General features: G+C 50.7%; 4 protein-coding genes across 7 annotated transcripts in view; all 4 read left to right on the top strand.

The window, feature by feature from the left end:
* Positions 1–989: 989 nt before the first annotated feature.
* Positions 990–4,484, top strand: HOXA7 (homeobox A7). Of its 2 annotated transcripts, XM_072329055.1 has the most exons (3): positions 990–1,280; positions 1,371–1,488; positions 2,613–4,484. In XM_072329055.1, the coding sequence occupies exons 1-3, from the start codon at positions 1,113–1,115 to the stop codon at positions 2,894–2,896; spliced, it is 570 nt and encodes a 189-aa protein (XP_072185156.1). In that variant the 5' UTR covers positions 990–1,112; the 3' UTR covers positions 2,897–4,484. The 2 variants fall into 2 exon arrangements, with proteins under 2 accessions (XP_072185156.1, XP_072185155.1); XM_072329054.1 differs by having other exon boundaries at positions 990–1,488.
* A 1,149-nt stretch (positions 4,485–5,633) lies between these two features.
* The window catches only part of HOXA3 (homeobox A3), a 44,052-nt gene continuing 28,240 nt past the window's right edge, over positions 5,634–21,445 (top strand). The window contains exons 1-2 of one of the 2 annotated variants that reach the window (XM_072330205.1): positions 5,634–5,941; positions 17,108–17,212. The gene's annotated coding sequence lies outside the window, so the exon portion shown is untranslated. The remainder of the gene's footprint in view (positions 5,942–17,107; positions 17,213–21,445) is intronic. The other variant, XM_072330207.1, reaches the window with a different exon arrangement.
* On the top strand, positions 9,549–12,553 carry HOXA6 (homeobox A6). Its single transcript, XM_072330210.1, has 2 exons — positions 9,549–10,133; positions 11,321–12,553. Exons 1-2 carry the CDS (start codon positions 9,698–9,700, stop codon positions 11,578–11,580), a joined length of 696 nt encoding a protein of 231 aa, XP_072186311.1. The 5' UTR covers positions 9,549–9,697; the 3' UTR covers positions 11,581–12,553.
* On the top strand, positions 13,612–15,498 carry HOXA5 (homeobox A5). 2 transcript variants are annotated; one of them, XM_072329671.1, is made up of 3 exons: positions 13,612–13,907; positions 14,052–14,215; positions 15,088–15,498. In XM_072329671.1, the coding sequence occupies exons 1-3, from the start codon at positions 13,654–13,656 to the stop codon at positions 15,336–15,338; spliced, it is 669 nt and encodes a 222-aa protein (XP_072185772.1). In that variant the 5' UTR covers positions 13,612–13,653; the 3' UTR covers positions 15,339–15,498. The 2 variants fall into 2 exon arrangements, with proteins under 2 accessions (XP_072185772.1, XP_072185771.1); XM_072329670.1 differs by having other exon boundaries at positions 13,612–14,215.

Below are 21,445 nucleotides of genomic sequence, written 5' to 3'. Positions count from 1 at the left end.
GTTTATGATGTGCAATACAGGCAGGCAGTAAAAGCTGTCTTTACCAGGACTCCCTGTCTGAGGGAAGGAAACTCATTTTACGATCCGTTTAAAGGAAGGGCACGGTGCAGCATCCTCAATGCAGAGCCATTCGCATTGTTGGGGAGCCGGGGTTTAGAAAACCGGCTGCGTTCCCCACGAGCTGAGCAGAACGGGGCCATAAGGTACGTACGACGGAAAGGTAAAAGGGGTGATGGAAAAAAAAAACAACAAGAAAAAAGGGGAAAAAAAAAAGAATAATAAATAAGGCTCGGGGCTGAAGGCATTTGCAGGCGGCTGCTTGAATACAGCTTATTGTTTTCTTGTTGCTTTTTAAGGCGCTTAGAAAGTTGAACGTTCCCTCGACCACACGTTGTAAGCTGCCTTTATTCGGGGGGAGGTGGTGTTTTCCTTTCTTCCCGAGGAGGAGGGCCGGGCCGTCTCGCTGAGGGCTCCGCACACCCCTATGTTCGGTTCGGGATCCGGAAACTACAGGGTTCGGTTGTGCCCCGTAGCCAAGGGCGCCCCAAGCCCCCCCCATCCCCCTTAGTGTATTAGTGACCTCTCTGCGTGTTTACGGCATGGACAAAAATGATAATAACGAGCGCTTTCACTTTTATCAAGTTGTTTTCTTTTTAACGTTCTCCCCCTGCCCCCCCTTCCCACCCCCCCTCCCCGTCTAACGAGGACCACATGGTGCCCGCCTCCCCCCCCCCGCTTCCTCCTCCTCCGCCGTCGCCGCCGAGCGGTTCCGCGGAGCGGGACCCGGGTTCTCCCCCCCCCCACCCTCCGCGCCGTGGAGGCGGCGGTGCCGTCGGGGGGCGGAGGGGCGGCGGCTCGACGGCGCGGGGCGGCGGCGGAGGCCCCGGCGGCCCCGTCCATGGCCGGGCACCGGCGGGCCGCGGCCGGCACCACCTGTGAGGCGGGCGGGGATTGGCGGGCGGCGTCATATGACCGGTCACGTGCTGGAGGCAGCTCAGTCCAAAAGAAAATGGGGTTTGGTGTAAATCTGGGGGTGTAATGTTATCATATATCACGCTACCTCGTAAAACCGACACTGAAGCCTGCCGGACAACAAATCACAGGTCAAAATTATGAGCTCTTCGTATTATGTGAATGCGCTTTTTAGCAAATATACGGCGGGGGCTTCTCTTTTCCAAAATGCAGAGCCTACTTCTTGCTCCTTTGCAAGCAACTCCCAGAGAAGCGGCTATGGACCAGGCGCGGGTGCCTTCGCCTCCTCCATGCCCGGCTTGTACAATGTGAACAGTACCATATATCAAAGCCCGTTCTCTTCCGGATACAGCCTGGGCTCTGATGCCTACAACCTGCATTGTTCCTCTTTTGATCAGAACATTCCCGTCCTCTGCAATGACCTAACCAAACCCAGCTGTGAGAAAGCGGAGGAAAGCAACCTGCACAACCAGGCTGAGGCTAATTTCCGGATATACCCCTGGATGAGGTCTTCAGGTAGGGGCGAGCGGGGCTGGAGCTGTGGCAGCCAGGCAAAGCGTGTCGCCAAAATTACTGTCAGCACAGCCTTGATGGTTTTAATTATAGCCGAGGCGCCATTGCGTAGAAAGCCCGTGGCATTGTATGTAAATGAGTATCATAAAACTTTTTATTGCCCAATTAATGGGTTCTAGCCTCGTAAATTTATTTAACTCCATTTGCTATGGAATTTTAGCATTGAGTTTATTTGCGCTTTTTGCTGCAGAAATGCGGAGAGTTGGCTGCGTGCTCGCAGAGCCCCCTCGGGTGAGAGTCCCCACTGCCCTCCGCCGAAGTCGGGCAGAAAAGCTCCGCCCGGGGGGGGGGGAAGGGGAACCCGGGAGCGGGGACGGCTGTGCCGGGGCTCCTCCGGGCCGCGCCGCGCCGTGTTCGCCCCCTGCCCCCTCCGCGGAGATAAGAATCTATAGAAACGGACTGAACAGGAAAGCGGAGGGAGGGGGAGAGCCGGGGGTTGGGGGGGCGGGCTGGGGGCGAGAGTGTGTGAAAAGCGAGAGCTCGCTTCTAGGGCTGAACTCGGGGTATTGTTTACGATCCGGGCGGGGTAGGGGAGTAGGCTGTGTGTGTGTATATGTGTGTGTGTGTACGCGTGTGTGGAGGGAGCCCCCGACATCAAAATAAGATAAATAAGGCCCAGCCTTCCAGATTTTTATTTCCCCTTGCAAAACGCAAATGCCTGGAAGGTTTTAGGGAAATATATCGCCCGGGGGAAAGTTCCTCCTCCCAAAAGCAATTTCCTCCCCCACCTCCTCTCCTGAACGCTTTCTTTCCACTTTTTCTATGTCTCGAGCAACTTAATTTTCGCTTTGGCCGAGCAGGACAGGTCGTGTCGCTGAAATGTCTTTGTTAGGACAAAGTGTGTGCGTGTGGAGAGGGGGGGGTGAAGGGGTGGGAGGGGGGTGGGAAGGGGAGAAGGGGGTTATTCACTCTCTCTTGGGCCGGTTTTGTTTTGATGTTTGTTTCTTTACGTTGAGGGGGAAAAAAAAGAAAGAAAAAAAAAATAAAGAAAAAATAAAGAAAAAAGATAAAACTTTCCTCTTCTTTTCTTGCCTAACCGCTGGGCGTGTGTGCCTGCCTGCCTTCAGGTCCCGATAGGAAGCGAGGGCGCCAGACCTACACCCGCTACCAGACCCTGGAGCTGGAGAAGGAATTCCACTTCAATCGCTATCTGACTCGGCGGCGGCGGATAGAGATCGCCCATGCCCTCTGCCTGACGGAGCGGCAGATCAAGATCTGGTTCCAGAACCGGCGGATGAAGTGGAAGAAGGAGCACAAGGAGGAGAGCTCCAGCACTCCGGCTCCCAACGAGCCCACGTCAGCAGCAGCGTCTGTGGAGAAAGTGGAGGAAGATGAAGAAGAGGAGGATTAGGGAGTCCCATTCGAGGAAGCAATCTCTTAGAATAACGTATGCACGTGACAGCTGTAAAAGCTCCCTTTAAAGAGAGAAAGGAAAAAAAAAATATGAGAGACACTCAGTGTTTTTATTAAAAAGAAAAAAGAAAAAAAAAAAAAAAGAAAAACAAAGAAAAAGAAAAATAGTTATCAGTTCCCTTTAGTTCTGTCTTGCAAGCGAGCGTTTGCAAACATGAAAACCTCTCTTGGGTTGGCCTTCCAGCCCTTTTCTCCCCTCTCCCGTCCTTCCCCAAACCTGCCTCCTGGTAGCGTATACTGAGAGCATCCTACAATCATTTGAGTTTTCAGTCACCCGCTCTCGGGCAGGTTTCTCCTGGGGACGTTTGGGTGGGAGGACTGCTGCTTGCACATAAAGTACACCGTGACCTTCCGAAGTAACTACCTGACTCAATAGTCCCAATCACGTTGTTAAGGGGAAAAGTGCATTAGGCTCGCATTAAGAAAAAAAAAACTACCTAATTTTGAATAAGTAGCTCTGCACTTTTCTTTCTTTTTTTTTCTTTTCTTTCTTTTTTTTTTTTTTTTTTTCTTTTTTAGCTTTATTTTTTTCCTTTATCTTTTAATTATTGTTAGGAAAGTACCGTAACTAACAGCTACACTAACAAAAGGTAAAACAGCAAATGAGGGGGGGTGAAAAAAAGATGTGCCACAAACCACTACAATCCACAGCAATGAGTCGTACTACCTATTTTTCAGACTACCTATATATCTTGCTCCGCCTACCTATCTTCGAAAGTATGCTGTATTTTAGTAGTCAGAAGAAGATAACGTACTAATGTGAATTGCAAAAATGCTTTTAGAAACGTAAGCGCAGTCGTTCGAAAAGCACGCATCAATAGCTTTGGTATAGAATTTGGTACCGTAAAGGCTGAATATATTTAAATTTAAAATAATATATTTATTCCAAAGCAATTATTAATGAAAACCATATGCTGCAATATATCTCTGTCCGCGAACCTTTACTCTCTGGAGTGAGGGAGCGAACGCACACGCCAATATTGTACAAAGCGGTTTAATATCTACCGTGGGCTTCTACCTTAGGCTGCCTCTGCTCAAGGCCGTTTCCTTATCCTGGGTTGATCTTACTCGATATAGCTGAAAGTGTTCTTGGCAAAGCGAATTTAAATGACCATGTAACCGCCTTTAAAATATCTGTTTGTCCCGATGATCCCAACGTGTTAATATGTAATACCGTGAATTTTCCTACGATAGCAGATATTGTATATTTGAACGATTTTTTTTTTTGTCATTTATATTTGTCTTGGAGCTCATTTGTAAGACCGTGTCATCAATTGGGAAGTATGTAACAAATTGGGAAACTTTTGTCGCATGACGTATCGTTCAGATCTCTGTAGAAATCCGTCTCGAAGGTTTGGCTAAAGTTTATTCAAACAATCGTATGTTACAATGTGTTTCGATGTGTTCGTTGTGAACATTTGGATATGCCGTGTAAGTATTGGAAGTGGAATAAAAAAAGAATCATGTCTGTGAACTCTCTTTGGAAGTGATCCCGTGTTCAAGTATCCCCCACGATAAATGTGTTTTATGTCACACGGAAAAATAAAGATGCTTGTTGACAATTAATTGTGATTTTTTTTTTCTTGCTTTTTTTAATTAGGGAAACAGTTCGAATGAAGGATAAAAAAATCACCAACACGCACAAATAAAGGAATTCGACCACACTGTTATTATTATTACTTTTGCCCCTATGAGCGAAAGGAATAAAATAATCCGAGGTGACGAATGGGCAGCATTCAGTCCAGTTCTCTATCTTTACTTCGGTTTGGTTTTTTTTCCTTTCTTTTTTTAAATGAATGTATTTATTTCTCCCAGCGCGGTTGATTAATAAAGCGGAAAGCTTCTTTATGGCAGGGTTTCCTTCCAACGTGCTCCGGGGTTCCTCTAGAAAGCCCGAGCCCGGCCCAGGCGGCCGTGATAGAGCCCCATTCGCACGTAGGGCAACTAGATTTGGGAAGGAGCAAAAAAAGTGATGGGCGAAACTTCCCGGGGTTGAACGTTCGGCTGAGGACGGGCGGCTTTCCGAGGCCGGGGGGACACGGGAATTGGGCTTTAAAAAAGAGGGGTAAAACAGCCCCGCTTTAGGATAGATATCCGGATTAGATATCCATTCTGTTGTGTACCACGAGAACGTCGAGGCGAGAAAGTGCTTTCAACGATGGGGGGGGAAAAAAAAAAAGAAAAGAAGGTCAGAAATGAGAAATAAGAAATGAAAAATAAAATAAAATAAAAATAAAAAAATAAAAAATTAAAATAATTTTTAATAGCCCGAAAAGTCCCTTTCTGAGGGCGGCCGAACGCTGTGTAGAACGGGAGCATCGTCTGAGCTGAAGTTCCCCTTCACCGCCGCTCTCGGTCCCCGCCGATGGACTAATTGCCATTTTAATACAATTAGTGCGAACTCCAGGTCTGCTTTAAAAAAAAAAAAGAAAGAAAATCCGGGGCTGCCTCTGTGGTAAGATGGCGCCTCTCTAAGACCTGCCTCTTCTTAGTGATGAGGAAAAGGCCATAAATCCGTTGTTGTTTATGAAAATTTACAACTTTGCAATACAACTTTATGAGTTGTTCGGTTTTTCCATTGGTCGTTGTCGGTCATGTGGATGGTAACCGTGAACATGAACTTTTTTATAATTTCCCTTGCGAGAATAGAGCCGCATTCTTTTGCTGAGCTCTGTCCTGCTTCGGATCTCTCTGGCTTTCAATCCCCATTTCATTTGCTCTTTGTAAGGCAATAGTGAACAAAGTGTGCGGAGGTTCGGCATAAGCAGCCGCCTAGAACACAGATCCGGGATGGCAATTTCCAGTTCCCCCGCTGGAAGGTGTGGCATATTGGATTCAAAGCACTGGCGTGGCAGATTTTCAACTTGCAACCTGGCTAATTTCCTGCTTCTTCTGGCACCAAAAGGAGGGCGATTCGTCTCCTGTGCAGCCAAAGCGACAGCTGTCAAAGTCGCAGGGGCTCCTGTGAGCCAGAACCTAAAAGGTGAGAAATGTATATGACACTGCCGTAAGCAGGGAAACATGCTTTAATACGGGGAGATATTAGACGTGTGCAATTAAAGCGAATGGGAATGCGAGCGGCCAGAAATAGACGCGGTCGCTGCTCGGCTCCTTTCGGTTTAACCTGTGCATGCGGAGATGCAGAATAAAATGCCGATTTGCTATTATTTATACGGGAAGCGTGGATTTTTCACCAAGTTTATTTCAGCTTGCGTTTGCCGGGGGGTCGCTGTGGCATTCCGATTATTTTCTACGAATTCAGGTTTACAGCATCAATCCGGGAGGATTACTGTTATTATTATTATTTTTGCCGGCTCGGAGGCAGAGGGGGGAAGGGGGGGAGGGGGGAAGATGATTTATATATGTATATAAAAGCAATATTTTTCTTTCGCAGCATTAACTTTAAGCTCCATCGCGGCAGCTGAAATTTAGATGTGATTTATCTGTGATTATTTTAAGGCTGTTTTGGAGAGGGGGAGGGGGGGGAGAATGGAATTACGGCACAACGCTCCTGTGTCCGGGGGAAGGTTCTTCCCGTAGCACGGCTGTGCCTTTGGTTGTCTCTCTCGGCTGGTCGCCGCGGAGCCGTGGCGCAGCGCTCGGGCGGCGGCAGCGCTCAGCTCGGCTGCGTGCAGCAGAGAGGATCGGGGACCCGGGGCTGAACCCATTCTCCCCTCACTGTGAGCGGGGAGAGGGTGCGAGTCCCCACCCTACAACGCCCGGGGAAGGCTCCCGGGCCCCCGCCGCCGCCCCTCGGTGACAGCCATCACGGGTGAGCGGCTCGCAGCGCTGTTTGTGCCGCCGAAGCCTCGCATTTGCATTGCATTGCGGTACCCGGCGGAGTGGGGCTGCGGCGAGCGGCGGATTATTTATTGCGGGCGGCGGTGCTCAGTGCTGCCACGGCGTGGCCGAGCGGCGGAGGCGGGCATCGGGAGCGGGGCAGCGCCGGGAGACTGCGCCGCTGCTGCCGGCGCAGCGCAGGGGCTTAACCCCCGCCTCTCCTCACCCATAAAGATATATATTAAAAAAAAGAGAGATATATTTTAAAAGGAAATCCTGCCTACCGCACCTCTATGGAGCATCGCGCCCTTGGGCCGATGTTGCGCTGCCCCCTCCCTTCGCTGTGCCTTCGGTGTGTGTGTGTGTGTCAGCTGGGGGCGGCTCTCGGTCTATGCCCTCCAGGCCTCTCCCCAGTGTCCCTCGGGTCAGAGCGACCGCTCGTCCGGTCCGGAGCGCTCGGATTCGAGCTCTTAGTTAAAGGGTAGGGGGCGGGGGGGACGCTGCCGAGCAGATAATGGTTTGTAAGGGGGTTTGTGGACGAGGAGAAGGAGGGTTTTAGGGTTAGGAGGTGAAGTGCCCCCGCACCTGTACCTGTGGATGAAGAGAGGGGGACGCGGGACGTGGGGAGCTCTGCAAACAAACGCACGGCCGGGAGATACCGGGGGCTGGAGCATGGGGCTCTATGGCAAAACGCTACGGCTGCTTTCTGCTTCCCGGCAGGAAAACAGCAATGAATGTGGCCGAGCAGGCAGAGCTCGGGGTGCCGAGATTCGGGGTGCTCGGGGGCGGGGGGAGGAGCGCGGGGGACGTGCGGATATGAGCGCAGCACAGAGCGCAGCGCCGAGCGTTCGGCTGTCACCGAAGCGGCTCGGCCGCGGCCCGGCCGCGCAGAAGGGAACATAGAGCGTCTTTCGATATTATGGGGGCAACGAAGATATGGTTTCGCTGCCCGCGGCCGGGGTGCAGATGGTCCGGTTTGGATGCGAGCGATAACTCGAGGGAGAAAAGGAAAAACCAAAAGGAGAAAAAAAAATAAGAGAGAGAGAGAGAGAGAAATAAATCAACGCATAAAGCAAAGCTGCAAAATGTAAATAAAAAAGAGCCTTGCGCGATTTTTAAACCTCGGTCTCCGTGCGATGGATTCACACAAAGGCCGCCCGGCCACAACTTTTTAAAGTAGGGCCGCTGCTCTCCGCTCGCCCCGAATATTGATGTTTCACGGCGCGTTTTCGTTCTGTTCCACGTTTTTGGAACTGCTCTCGTTTGAAACCTCTTTGTGCTCACCGCGCTGGGCCGCTGCCGTTCCCCCTTTTTATAGCCCTATTTGCAGAGAGTACAAAACTTTCCTGGGGAAGGCAAACACGCGTTTCCCAATGAGCCCGCAGCTCAGAGCCGGAGCTCTGCCAGGTGTGGCCGCGGATCGGCCGGCACCGGGAGTTTAAAGAAGTTGAAAAAAAATTGGAGGCAATCAACATCTGAATGTGAAAGTCCAGCTGAGGCCGCGAACAATACGAACTATTGTGGGGCGACGTTTTAACTCGCTGCTGTTTTATAGGTATCGTAATCAGCCCCCGGAAATGAGATAAATAGTCCTCCGACAACAACAGAACACTCGGGTTAAAGCTGCTTTAGGAAACGGGGCTCGCACGAATGTCACTTTCCGGCGGATAGAGTTTTAAATTAGGATATTGGCTGTGTTGTAATGGGAACGAGCACCGCGGGGTTACGGTTCCGCCGTGAGCATCGCGGCCGAATTTCATCAGCACTGTTACTGTCCCTGCCCTGGGCCGGGAATGAGATTTCCGCTACGGGTAACTGCCATGTTGAAAAATGAACGTGGAAATGTTTGTTTCGCATTGTTTTGTTGCTTGTTGTTGTTGTTTTTTTTTCCCCTCCCTCTTAAAGAAACACATCCGCGTTTAAGCAAATTATTTTAGAGCTACAACGAAAGCGGTTGGCTTCTACTGACTCATTAGCGGGGCTGTATTAATTAGGGATAATCCCGTCGGCTCGTTGTTGGGTTTGGATGTTGGATTCCCTCGGCCTGGCAGCGGCCGGGGTGTTTGTGGGGTGGGGAGAGTCGGGAAGGCCGACACGTGGAGGTGTATCGGGGCTGTGCGCGGGGATTCTCCCGGCCTTTCTCGGCTCCTTCTCGGGCGCTGGGAACACCCCCTCCCCGCAGGCCGCACTTCCCCACTCGGGCCCGGAGCTCGCCGTTAATTGCTGGAGCGCTCATTAACGCCCGGGACCTGGCCCACGCGGGAGGCGCAGCCTCACACAAAGCTGGCGCCTGGGCGGGAAGCCCCATAGGAGGGGGGATTTCGGCACACCACCTCCAGCCCGGCGGCCTCGACCCCAGCGCCGCTGTGGGGACGGCGGCGGGGTGCGGTCGCTCTCCCACCGGCAGAGCCCCTCCGGCGCCGCGCTGCCCCTTCCACGCTCCAAACTTTCCCTCCGCAGCATCCATCATCGCCCGCCCCCTCCCCAGGGCCGGGGCCCGGCGCTCGCCCACTCCTCCTCGGCGCTGAGCGGCGACAACTTTTACGGGAGCCTCCTCTCCCCCCCCGCCCCCCGAGGCCCCCCTCCCTCCGACCACCGAAGGAGGGGGCTCCGCGTCCACCGCTGTCACCCGCGCGCCTCCGCTCCCACGGCGGGATCCCCGAGGGGCGGTCCGCCGGGCGGGGGCGCGGTCGGTCCCCGCGGGCCGTGGGCGCGGGGCGGCGCGGGGCGGCGCGGCGGGGCCGGGGCTGTCGGTAACTTCGCGGCGCGGTGGCGGCGGCCCCGGGGGAGCGGGCGCCGCTCGCTCTCCCATTGGCCGCCCCGCCGTCAGCTGCTCCTATTTTCTGCTGTCGCTTTTGGCGCTCGGCCATCCAGAAACAAACCACTTCGATGACTACTAATAGTTATAGCCAGATGTACTAATACACAACAAATCACGGTCCGGGAGAGGGGAGAGCAAATGAGTTCCTATTTCGTGAATCCCACTTTCCCCGGGAGCCTGCCCGCTGGCCAGGACTCCTTCCTCGGGCAGATCCCCCTGTACCCGGCGGGCTATGATGCTCTGAGGCATTTTCCGGCTTCGTACGGGGCGAGCAGCCTGCAGGACAAGACCTACACCTCACCTTGTTTCTACCAACAGTCCAACACCGTCATTGCTTGCAATCGGGCTTCCTATGAGTACGGAGCCTCCTGTTTCTATTCAGACAAGGAAATTAGTAGCGCCTCTCCCTCCGGCAGTGGCAAACAGAGGGGACACGGGGACTATCTGCACTTTTCTCCCGAGCAACAATACAAATCCAACGGCGTGCAAAGCAAAATTGTGAATGACGAAGGCACCGACCGGAAGTACACGAGCCCTGTTTACCCCTGGATGCAGCGGATGAACTCCTGTGCCGGTAAGTGACTAAGAGCAACCGAAGGGAAGGGGCAACAAAAGTTTCTTTCCCCCCCCCCCCCTTTTTTTTTCGTTTGGTTGTTTGGCTGTTTGTTTTGGTTGCTTGTTTTAGGTAAACTCGGGCTGCCGGGGTGCAATGGTTCCACAGGCACCCGCTCGGGTGGAACCTGGCACCCTGGCACCCTGGGAGCAGCGGCCGGGAGCTCAGCCTGGTGAAACGGGAGACAAAATAATGGCAATAGAAGGGAGAGAGCAAAGCTCTTTTCCCACTCTTCTAAAGTCACCCCCAAAGCTCGGCTCCTTCATTGTCAGAGAGCGATGCAAGGAATATGCCCTCTGCACTGAGGATCCAATGCATTTGTGGCACATTCCTCATCGCCCCCCTCCCCCAGCTCATTAGTATTGGATATTGAGAGCACGTTTCGGGGCCGCACTCCCATGGCATCGCGGATTTTCTCTGCCTTACAAAGTGAACTGCACGGGATCGAACCGTTCTGGCTGAGAGTGGTGCTGGAGAAAGGAGGGGTCCTATCGGGGTGGCACTTATTTTAGATAATTCAATTATCACGTTTGCTTGCATTATTTGCTAATGAGTCCGGGAGTGGGAACCCCTCCCAGGTTTATGCTCGTTGGACTGTGGGCTGTATTTCTTTTTTGAGGAGGGGAAGTTAAACTTTTAGCAAGACCATTCTGATGCTGCTTTGCATTGGAGGGCAATAAATTCCGGAGCAAATGGCAAAGGCTGTTCTATGATCTTTAGCTGATGTCTATCATTATGCTTAAATTACAGCTCCTCTGTAGCCATAGAGCAATAGAGCGTGTTTGTGTCAGCACACGCACACACACGCACAGCCCCGGCCCGCACACGTGTGTGTGTGTGTGTGTGTGTATGTGTGTGCGCGCAGCCTCCCCGCGCCTGAGTAGGGTGCTACCTAGAGCTCTCTCCCCCCTCCTCCCCACCACCTTACGGCCCCTTTGTATCACGGCCACCCCATGAGCACATCCGCACCCCCAGAGGGTCAGGCAGGAAGAAAGGGGGACAAAAAAAGCCCCAACAGCTTCCTTCTCTCTCCCCCCATCCCCACCCCCAGCAGCCCCCCCCCTCCCCCCCGCGAAAAGCGGCACGGCTTTGTGGTCTGAAAGCACTGGGCCCTGTCCAACGCGCTCGTTTTGTCTTTACTTCTGCAGGTACAGTATATGGAGCTCATGGGAGACGAGGGAGGCAGACTTACACCCGCTACCAAACGCTAGAGTTAGAGAAGGAGTTCCATTTTAACAGATACTTAACCCGAAGACGACGCATTGAGATTGCGAACGCTCTCTGCCTTACCGAGCGCCAGATTAAAATATGGTTTCAAAACAGGCGGATGAAATGGAAAAAGGAAAACAAATTCATAAATTCCACACAGCCCGGCAGCGACGAAACAGAGGAAAAGTCAGGGGAGTAGAACCGTGTTTAATAAACGCTACCAGGCCCGTCCTTAGCGCTCGCTGTTATATTGTTATTTACCTTGTGCTCCTTCTGCTACTAAAATCCCATAGGTTTGTCACAGCCTATTAATCCCCACAGGCTGATGTACATCTGCGATCAGCCGGGACTTGCTCTAAGACACGCACAAGTCCGAGCTTTCGAGCTACTGCCGTGTACATAGATAAGAACCACTTCTGCCACGAGTAGATGGCGTTGCTTAAAACATTCAAAGACCTGGCCCAGACTGTAAAATATCTGGGTATTTATCTGCGTGTGGGAGAGTATCCCCGGAGTGCCTGTGTGAGAATCGACCCGCGGGGCACTGTTATTCTTATTATTATTGTGCGTGTGTGATTGTGAACGTTTATACTGTGGAAATATGAGAGGCGGTTGAAAATCTCGGCTTTATCTTTTTCCCAGCTCCCGCTACATCGGGCCGCCTGGATACGATGTGTTCGGGATTTGATGGTCCGTAGGGGAGGGGGAAAAAGTTTTACACGAGTAGAAGATATTTAAATAGGAAAAAAAAATAAGCAGGAAAAAAATCATTGTAAAAAAAATAGTTGTATAAAAACTTGGGCATGAGCTTGCGGATAAGGCGAAAATGAATTGCTGGGAGATTTCTAAATGCCACTAAACTGACCCCAATCTGCACTACTGATACCGAGTAAGAGCTCGGTGATAAACTTTAGGGCGAGAGAGAGGAGAGGCTTTGAAGGGGCGAATTTCTGTGGTTCCCGTTGAGCTCGCACTGAGATTTCAGTGAGCTCAGCTCTGCACTGAATTATGGACTTCATTTCTCGGGGATTCGAGGGTTTGGGGTCCGTCTTTCTTTCTTTTCTCTTTCTTTCTATCTTTCTTTCTTCCCTTCTTTCTTTTATGTTTTCTTTCCCATCTTTTGAACTGAAAGGGAAGTGTCGGTCATATTAACTCGGGGATATTCTTCCCCTCTTTTGTGGTACCTTAATTTACATCCGCATTTCCTAACACTGGAAGAAAAAAAAAAAAAAAGAAAAAAAAATAAAGGAGAAGAAAAAAAAAAAGATATTTTAAGGAGAAATAGCTGCAATAACATGGTTCCATTTCGGGGTCTGTGTAAGTAACAGAAGCGCAGCGATTGATATATACATTCTATCTCTGTATGTTGTATTGTTTGCGTGTGAGTGTGCTGTGAGGCTGTGCACAAACCCACTCGTGTGCGCACCGAGGCTCTTTTGTTCGGGAGGCAGCGCAATTTGGGCTACCGCTCTCAACATTTCACAAGCCAGAGCTCCAAAATCCTACTGCAAAATGGCCACCATCGGATTTATGTTTCTTTTCTTTTTTGCTGGGAGGCAGAAAAGTAGCGACCGCCTGCGATCCGCCCGCTAGCTAAGGGAAGCGCCGCACGGCTCTCATCCCTCAGAGCTACCTGCCAGCGGCAGAGCGGCGGGACCCGCTGGCCTCTCGAAACCTCCGCCACGGGAAAACGGTACAAAACCAAAAATACATATAATAACGCGGATCGTGCGAGGGACGTGACCGCCGCCGCCGCCGGGGACGGAGCACAAGGCAATCGCTGCCCGCGGCACATGAGCCTCACCCTGCGGAGCCGGCGCGGCGCTCCCGGCGCTGCCCCGGGGCGGCCCCGCCGCCCGCCCGCGCCCCTCTCCCTCCGCCGCCGCTCCGCGCCGCCGTCGGGGGCCGTCACCCCGCGCCGACCCCGCTCCGCGCCGCCATCCCCCGCGCCGCCAGCGGGTGGCGCTCGAGGCCGGCGGACGGGCGGCGGCGGTGACGGCGGCGCGCGGCGGCGGCGCGCCCCGGGCCGCCCGCGCCCTCCCAGCTCCCCCACCAGTGCACGAGTTTACCTCTAGAGGTCATCAGGCAGGATTTACGACTGGACAACAAAAGCACGTGATTTGAAGCCGTACCCCATATTTGGGTGCCTACGTAGGAGGGAACCAAGTACATGTCCCAGTCATTTCCATAATTCATCATAAATTGTGCAAGGGTGCTATAGACGCACAAAACGACCAAGAGCCACAAATCAAGCACACATATCAAAAAACAAATGAGCTCTTATTTTGTAAACTCATTTTGCGGTCGCTATCCAAATGGCCCGGACTACCAGTTACATAATTATGGAGATCACAGCTCGGTGAGCGAGCAATACAGGGACTCCGCCAGCATGCACTCCGGCAGGTACGGATACGGCTACAATGGCATGGACCTCAGCGTCGGGCGCTCCGCTTCCACCCACTTTGGTGCCAGCGAGAGAGCCCGCACTTACCCGGCCAACAGCACCTCTGCCTCGACAGAGCCCAGGTACAGCCAGTCCGCGGCCGCTTCCCACTCGCCTCCCCCCGACCCCCTGCCCTGCACCGCCGTGGCCGCTTCGCCCGTCAGCGAGAGTCACCACGGGGTGAAAAACTCCCTGGGCAACTCCAGCAGCACTTCGTCCAATTCCAGCAGCAGCACGCACATCAGCAGGGACGGGGTTGGCACCTCGTCCGGCACCGAGGAAGACACTCCGGCGAGCAGCGAGCAGGCAAGTGCCCCGAGCGACCAAAGCACAGCACAGCCTTCCCAGCCCCAGATCTACCCTTGGATGCGAAAGCTGCACATAAGTCATGGTAAAGCAAATACCCTCTTCTTTCTTTATTTCTCTGAAGGAAAAGCAGGATTGAATATAAAGCCGGTGTCCGCACCGAGCAAGGTCGGGGAGAGGGGGAGAGGAGGGCGTGGGAGCGAGCAGCCCCCGCTCCCTGAACGGGAGCTCCCCCCGGAGATAGGCAGCGCCCGGCCCCGACCCAGCTCCCGGCCGGTTCGCGGGGAGCGGGGGGCGGCGGGAGCCTTTCCCAGAGCGGGACCGCTGCCGGCTCTGCCCTTCCGGGGGGACTCTCGGCCGGGAACGGCGCTGCAGACCCTATTTGTGTAGCCGAGCCGAATCGAAAAGAGAATAGCAGGGGGCGAGGAGGGCAGCTCTCGCCGCCGGGAAGGCGCGGGGAGGAGGAGGGGGAGCACCCCCCTGGCCGCAGGGAGCGGGCGGAGGGGGCGCAGAGAGCCCCGGCCCCGCTACCTGCCGCGCCCGGCCCGCCGGGGAGCGCCGGGGGTTCGCCGCCTCCCGGAGCTCCGCCGTGGGAACGGGCTGCGCGCCTCCGCCTCGCTCCGCGGCCCCGAGAGCCTGGCGTGCACCGCAGGCGTCTTCCGCAGAGCCGAGCCTGGGGAAGAGAGAGGGGGATTCGCCTCGAAAACGCGCTAAAATCTCTTTTGTAGAAAGAACGAAACCAAAATCCGAGCGGAAACTTAGCACGGCCGCCAGGTCCCCCTCCCCCAAAGGCTTTTCTAAAGGGGCAGGAGGGGGAAACTTGTTGAGCATTTCTCCAGCCCAGCAACAAAACCGAGCTGGGCTGAGAATAACGGTCCTGGTGGCTCGGAGCTGCAGGGAGACACGAGGGCTCCAGGTCGCTGCTGGGAATCTAAACGCTGTACTTTTCTCTTCCAGACAACATAGGGGGACCAGAAGGGAAAAGGGCTCGGACTGCTTACACCCGGTATCAGACCTTGGAGCTGGAAAAGGAATTTCACTTCAATAGATACCTGACCCGCAGAAGAAGGATTGAAATAGCACATGCTCTTTGCCTCTCAGAGAGACAAATAAAGATCTGGTTCCAAAACAGGAGAATGAAATGGAAAAAGGATAATAAGCTGAAAAGTATGAGCATGGCAGCTGCAGGGGGGGCATTCCGTCCCTAAGCGTTTGATCAATTAAAAGTACTGAGCAGTATTAGCTGACCCTGCGTCTCATGTCAGTACTAAGTTGACTTTCTAAAACTTCCTTGTGTTACTTCTGTGAAGAAACCCCGTTCTTGTCGCCCTTATTCATCTTTTAATCATGAGCCTGTTTATTACCATTCTCTCGCGTGTATAAGTAGATCTGCTTTTATCGTACATTTCTTTGTCTTGAATGGCTTTGTCTTGGAAAAAAAAAAATAATAGATGTTTTAACTTATTTATATGAAGCGAGCTGTGTTACTTGAAGTAACTGTTACAAAAAAAAAGCAAAAGAAAAAAAAAAGAAAAAAAAATAAGAATAAAAAGGGAGAAAAAAAAAAAGAGGAGAGAGAGAGAGAAAGAAACCCTGCCCCGGTTTAGTACAAATGTTATGTGTTGCACTCAACCTGCTTAACTGTGCATGTGTGGTCAAGTGTTAATGTCCGTATAGCTCCAAGCTGTTACAAATATTTTTATTCGAACTACCTATATAATTTCTGTGTAATTAATGCTGTCGTAGAGGTGAAATGATGAAATCAACTGAACTTGTCCTACGTGTAGTGAATAGTGAATCTGTGACGAAAACTGTGATTCCAAGCAGTATGTCCTTGCTGTGCCTTTGTATATGACTCTTTGCACGAACTCTTAGAAGTGGCTCTTATTAAGCGCAGCTTCTGTGATGTATGTTTGGGTTTTGTTTTTTTTTTGTTTGATTTTTTTTAAGGTTTATTTTGGTGGACAGAGTAACAAATATAGTCAAAGTCTGGCTGTTGGAGCAAACTGTGAGCAGCTTTTTTTTTTTTCCTTTTTTTTTGTAATTTTTTTTTTTTAAAGAAAAAACTGACTGGAAATCGACAAAAAAAAAAAATGACGATGATAATAATAATAATAATAATAATAAACTTTCTATTGTAAAGTTTTCGTGATCTTGGTTTGTGCAAAGCAAAGGAGCTGCGCTGCCTCTGCGCGCTCCACGGGCCCGCGCGCAGCCCCTTGAGCGCGTTCACCTGAGCGGCCGGGCTGCGCTGCTCCGGGAGCTCAACTGCTGCTGCAAAGTTGGAGCAGAAGTTCCTCCCTTAATGGCCGCTCGCGAAGGTGGAAAACCGCCTCGTAAGGACCGCGATTGACACCCTTTGTGGGCTAAGCAAGTGTTAGCCGGTCGCTGATGGCTGAACAAAACTTGGGCTTTGTTAAAACACGCTGCCTAAGTCCGAGGCGTGTTCGCCCCGCTCTACGTTTTCTCCTGTGGTCGCCTTAAGTATCTTTGCGGGACGGCCACGTTAGAGCCCTCTGCGCCTATTAGTAACACTCGATCGCCACGTTCCCACTTTTCGCCCTTTACAGATTTTTTTTTGGCTTTCTTCGCTACTACGGTTAGTTTTCTATAAGCGCGATGTTACTTACCCCGTCAGAGCTTGAATGGTTAACTCTTCCCAGCTTCTAAGAGCAACTACAGATTTGCACATTTACTGACCGGTTACATTGATGCCTTCCCTTAAAAGTTATAAAACAGTAAACTTTATAAGCCCCAGTTCCGGCTATATGACATTTGGGTGCCAAATGAATAGGGTTTTGTCTATGAATTAGATCGTAAAATCATCCATAGCACAGACAGATAGGCTCACTGGCTATAAAAAGTCACGTGGTGCCATTAAAGTAAGTTTTATGGTTTTGGGGAGTTGACATCCAACATTATATACCACATAACATATAATCTCACTGACGCTGGACTTCATTTGACTCTTTTGCAGGCTACGTGTGCCTCCTGGCCATTCACATTGTCACTTTTAGGTACAGAAGTATCCAAACCACAAGTTCTCAATACTGTGTGAAAAAATGGCTCCCCGCAAGTCGAGGTAAGTTTTGTGCACAAGTTCCTTAAAGTTTGTCTGTGCCGGGGGAGCCGAGGCTCCCGCTCGCTCTTTCTCTTCCCCTTCCCCTCTCCCTGTGCCGAGCTGCGGGGCTGTCCCCCTGCCCGGGGCAGCGCACTCAGCCCCAGGTTGCGCGCAGTGCTGAGCAGTGCCCCAGCCCCGCTCCCGCGGCTTCCAGCGCTCTATTTTAGCGATCAAATCAAAGTAAACCACAATAAGCGACTTTGGCAGAGATGGATTTTGGGGCCTAGCTTTAATCACTTGGACTACCGCAGAAGATAATTACTTCCTTCGCTCCAATAGACTCTCCAAGTTTGGAGAGGTTTTGTTTAGTAAGGAGTAGTTACTGCGGGCGATTGAAAAAAAAGGAAAACAAAGTAGATAGGGCTTGATATGATCTGGGCAGTGCCTTCAGTAGGCATGATAGGGGTGGAGGCGTGATGATATGGTAATCATCTTCGCATTGGCGAAATGTGTTGCACATCAGAGCAAGTATTAAAATGGCACGGAACGCGCTGGAGTGCTTAAGATTCCTCTTTTCTGCACTGGGTCGTGTGGGAAGCTTTAGCTATGTAGCTAAGCCCATCCGCGAGCGTGTGCTGCGCTTCGGGTGTGTGCATTTATGTCTTCTTTTGTGTTTTTCTTTACCAGTTCCTATATGTAAATATACAACTATAAATGCTTTCGAGTGATGCGCGTGTGTGCATGCATGTACCTATCTGTGTATACGCCTGTGTAAATCCGAGCACATGCCTCCGTTCATGCTCTGTTGGTGTCTTTATGTGTACAAAGGGTGTGTATGTGTGTACACATCTATACGTTCCAGAGAGTGCTTTTTTTTCCCTCTTTTTTTTTTTCTTTTCTTTTTTTTTTTTTTTTAAGCGAACCAATTGACTGTAACTCGTAGCATTAATACAAGAGACCACAGGTCATTAGAGTACTTCAAATTATGAAATACGGGCTAGGCTTATTGAAGATTGTAAATATCCCCAATGCTCTGCTCTCTCCCTCTCTGCCTTATATTGCTGGCTGCCATTGTGGGGTAGGCCCCAGCTGCGTGTTTACTTCCACATTCTTTTTATTTAAGTGGACTGTTCTCACTAGAGTGTGATTACTCAGCAATAAACTTTATGGCCGGATTTAACTTCAGTCTTTGAATTTCCAGGACTTGAATGAAAGGGTGAAAGGAGCTCTGTCTCTCTTTGGTAGCAGCAAGGCCTGATCCTTACTCTCAGAGCGAGTGATCTCGGGGGTGTGACGGACCGGTGGGGGCCGGGGAGGAGATCTGAGAACGAGCTCCAAAATGCGTCTGTACCCAACCTCGCTGTGAGAACCTCGTTCTCCGCTCGGGTTTGGAGTAGAAGGGATTCAACTCAATCCCCTCTGTAGATTGCATTGTTTCCCTTGATGCGTCATAAACTCGAGTTTCAAGAAGAACGGGCGGGCGTGATGGGAGATGGGAGCCGGGCTTTGTTTGATGTTGCCCCTGCTATCCCATGGCCCGAGAGGTGCGGTGAGGGTTCTGTGTGGCACTGCGAGTGGAAGGAGAGGCTGGGCTGCGGGTGTGGCAGGTCGCCGTGGACCTCTGCAGGGTCTGCCCAAGGTCCACCACCAACATTGCTATCTGATCTCTTTTGAATTCCCATCCATTTGCCTTAAATGTTAAAGGGACGCTCGCATCATCTAAGGTTGGCTCAGTTAAAGACTTCACCGTTTTACAAATATTTAATATTTGGAGTCAACCCCCAGTGTAAGATAAATGAAGTCCCAAGCCTTTGTGTCTGCGGATAGCTCTGTGAGCACTAAACAAACACATATGCATATACTTCGTATTAGAAATAAATAAATAAATAAATAAATGGGAAAGGCTTTAAAAGCACAGATCCAAATACACATTCGAAAATCATTTCCGTCATAAACAGCTGGGGATTTTATAGCTCGCTAGCTGTCAGCTTCATCAAGAGGAATACCAGAAAGTTTTATATGATAGGCGTGCACTAGATTATATTATATGCCATAAAAATTTTATAGTAGGAGGCAAAGGCATGCAAATGCTTTAAAAGTTTGGGCTCCTTTCATATGCGGGTCCTTTTCCGCAGGAGAAACCTTTTCTTGTTATAGGGAACCATACCGGGCGCAAACCGTTCCCGATTACTCAATACACAACAACACCGTGTTGCTTCAAGTGCCTGGTAAATACACAAACACGTCCAAGCACACACCCGCTCAACTCATGCTTTAGGAACCTGGATGCCATCTCGGGTTGTAATGGTCTGCAGCGAAAACCTTTGCTCCTATTATTTTCACATTTTTGAATGCGGTTTCTAGAGCGTACTCTCGCAACGCTGTGGACAGAAATTCAAGCGCTATGGGAAAGGATAACATCACAAAAACCCATAAGAGTCTAAACCCGCCCGCACCGCAAGGAACTCTCTAACAACAAGAGAAACTTCGCTGGAAATGACAACTTCTCAGCAGATTCGGCCCTCCCCCGTCCGAAGCAGAAGAGCTGAAGTCTCTGCAAACTGGGAGCGCATTCAGATTTTGCAATCCGCTTTTAAAAATCGGAACTCGAAAGACTCCAGACTGCCGAACAGTACAGAAATATTCCCGGATCTTAATTGTTTTCTGAATGAAAAACGTCACGGAGAATAATCGCCTGAAATCGAGAGAGAGCTCTTATCTGAGCAGCCTTTATTTATTTAATTTCCCCCCCCCCCCCCCACTTGGTGCTGTGTTTTGGGGATTAATGCGTGCGAGTTTGTTTTACTTTAGGCACAGCAAGTGGCGTTCAGAGCATTGAAATGCAGTTTACTTAATCCTTTGAAAGAAATACTTGAGTGTAGTGTGTCATGTCTAAGCGTAGGGCCAATTAAAGATTAGGCAACTCTCTTAATGTGTGTAGCCAGTGACTTTGGAAGCCATAACTTTCTCTAAACCAGAAGTGTAACAATTCGCTCGAAAGTCATCCGTAAATTACGGCTCTGCTGCGCTTTCCAAGCCCTGCGAACGCCCTAATTGCAGAACATTACAGGGAAATTTTGATTCTGCCATTTCCTTACAGTTAATAAGTGTGTATCTGTGGAAGGGTGACAAAAGAAGGGTTTGCAATCTGCTCCATGGGAAATTGAATGGAACAGATCGTGAGGGGCGGATCGGGAGGTTTCGATTTCAAACCCTGAATACTGGAGCAATGCCTTTTCCCTCCCCGCAAATACAGATTTAACGCATTAGCTGCACACATAAGCAAATCCCCTCACCAAGTTAAGCCATCGCTTCGCTTCCTCACCTCCTTTCCCTTCCTACCCCCCAAAATATCCCCGATTTATTATTAGAGTCGCTACCCACAGCGCAAAAGAACGCAGCTCCCATTGCCGCCTGACCATCTTCGAAAATATTATCCCTTTTAAATTAAAGCATCCTCGCTAATGTCTCTCTGGAAGGCGAATACTCATGGACCGACTCAGTCACATGCTCGTGGGGCTGCACGCACAAACGACATCGAATCTGACTCAGAGAGAGTGTAAAATTCGCGAGGATTTCTCTTTATGGCACGCGTAAGGAATCTTTCCTACAACCCCCCAAAAAATGGCTTTTCAATAATAATATTTGCTATGAAGGTTATTGGGTAATTATTGCAATTTTGTGGAACAGTCCTTGCTTGAGGTGAAGTCTGTCTCCGGATAACAAATGGCAGCCCGTGCAGTTCACTGCCAGGTTAAGTAAATGCAGAAAAGATAAATCTGCACACCCTAGGAATCACCAGCAGAGCTCGCTTTAGACCAAGTTCACAGTCAACTCGTTTGCCTAGACAAGGCTTCGCAAACAATTAGACTTGTTTCTTTATGCTTAAATCAAGGAGAAATGACTAAGACCCTCGCAGCAGAGAGCTGCAGCTTTTCCCCCAACGCCGGTCCTACGTCCTTCCAACCTCACGCCCAGAACTTACCCAGCATTTCACCTGCAATTGTAACCAAATAGCGCCTTTGAGTACAGGCTTCCCTCCAACGTTGCCGAAAGGCTGTGCAAACTGATTTAACAGCACTTTACAAAGCTGCCAGATTAAAGAAGAAGAAGGAAGAAAAAAAAGCAAAAAAAAAAAAGCAAAAAAAAAGCAATAATTAAAAATGCAAAAGTATCCGATTTCTCAACAGCGAGAAGGAGGGGGAAAAAAACACCAAAAACAACAACAACAAAAAAAAAGCCCTTAGAAAGCTG

The sequence above is a fragment of the Excalfactoria chinensis genome, chromosome 2 (assembly GCF_039878825.1).
Source record: "Excalfactoria chinensis isolate bCotChi1 chromosome 2, bCotChi1.hap2, whole genome shotgun sequence".
NCBI classification, from domain to species: Eukaryota; Metazoa; Chordata; class Aves; order Galliformes; family Phasianidae; genus Excalfactoria; species Excalfactoria chinensis.
The sequence above is the reverse complement of the archived record's forward strand: the minus strand, read 5'-3'. Positions and strand labels throughout refer to the sequence as shown.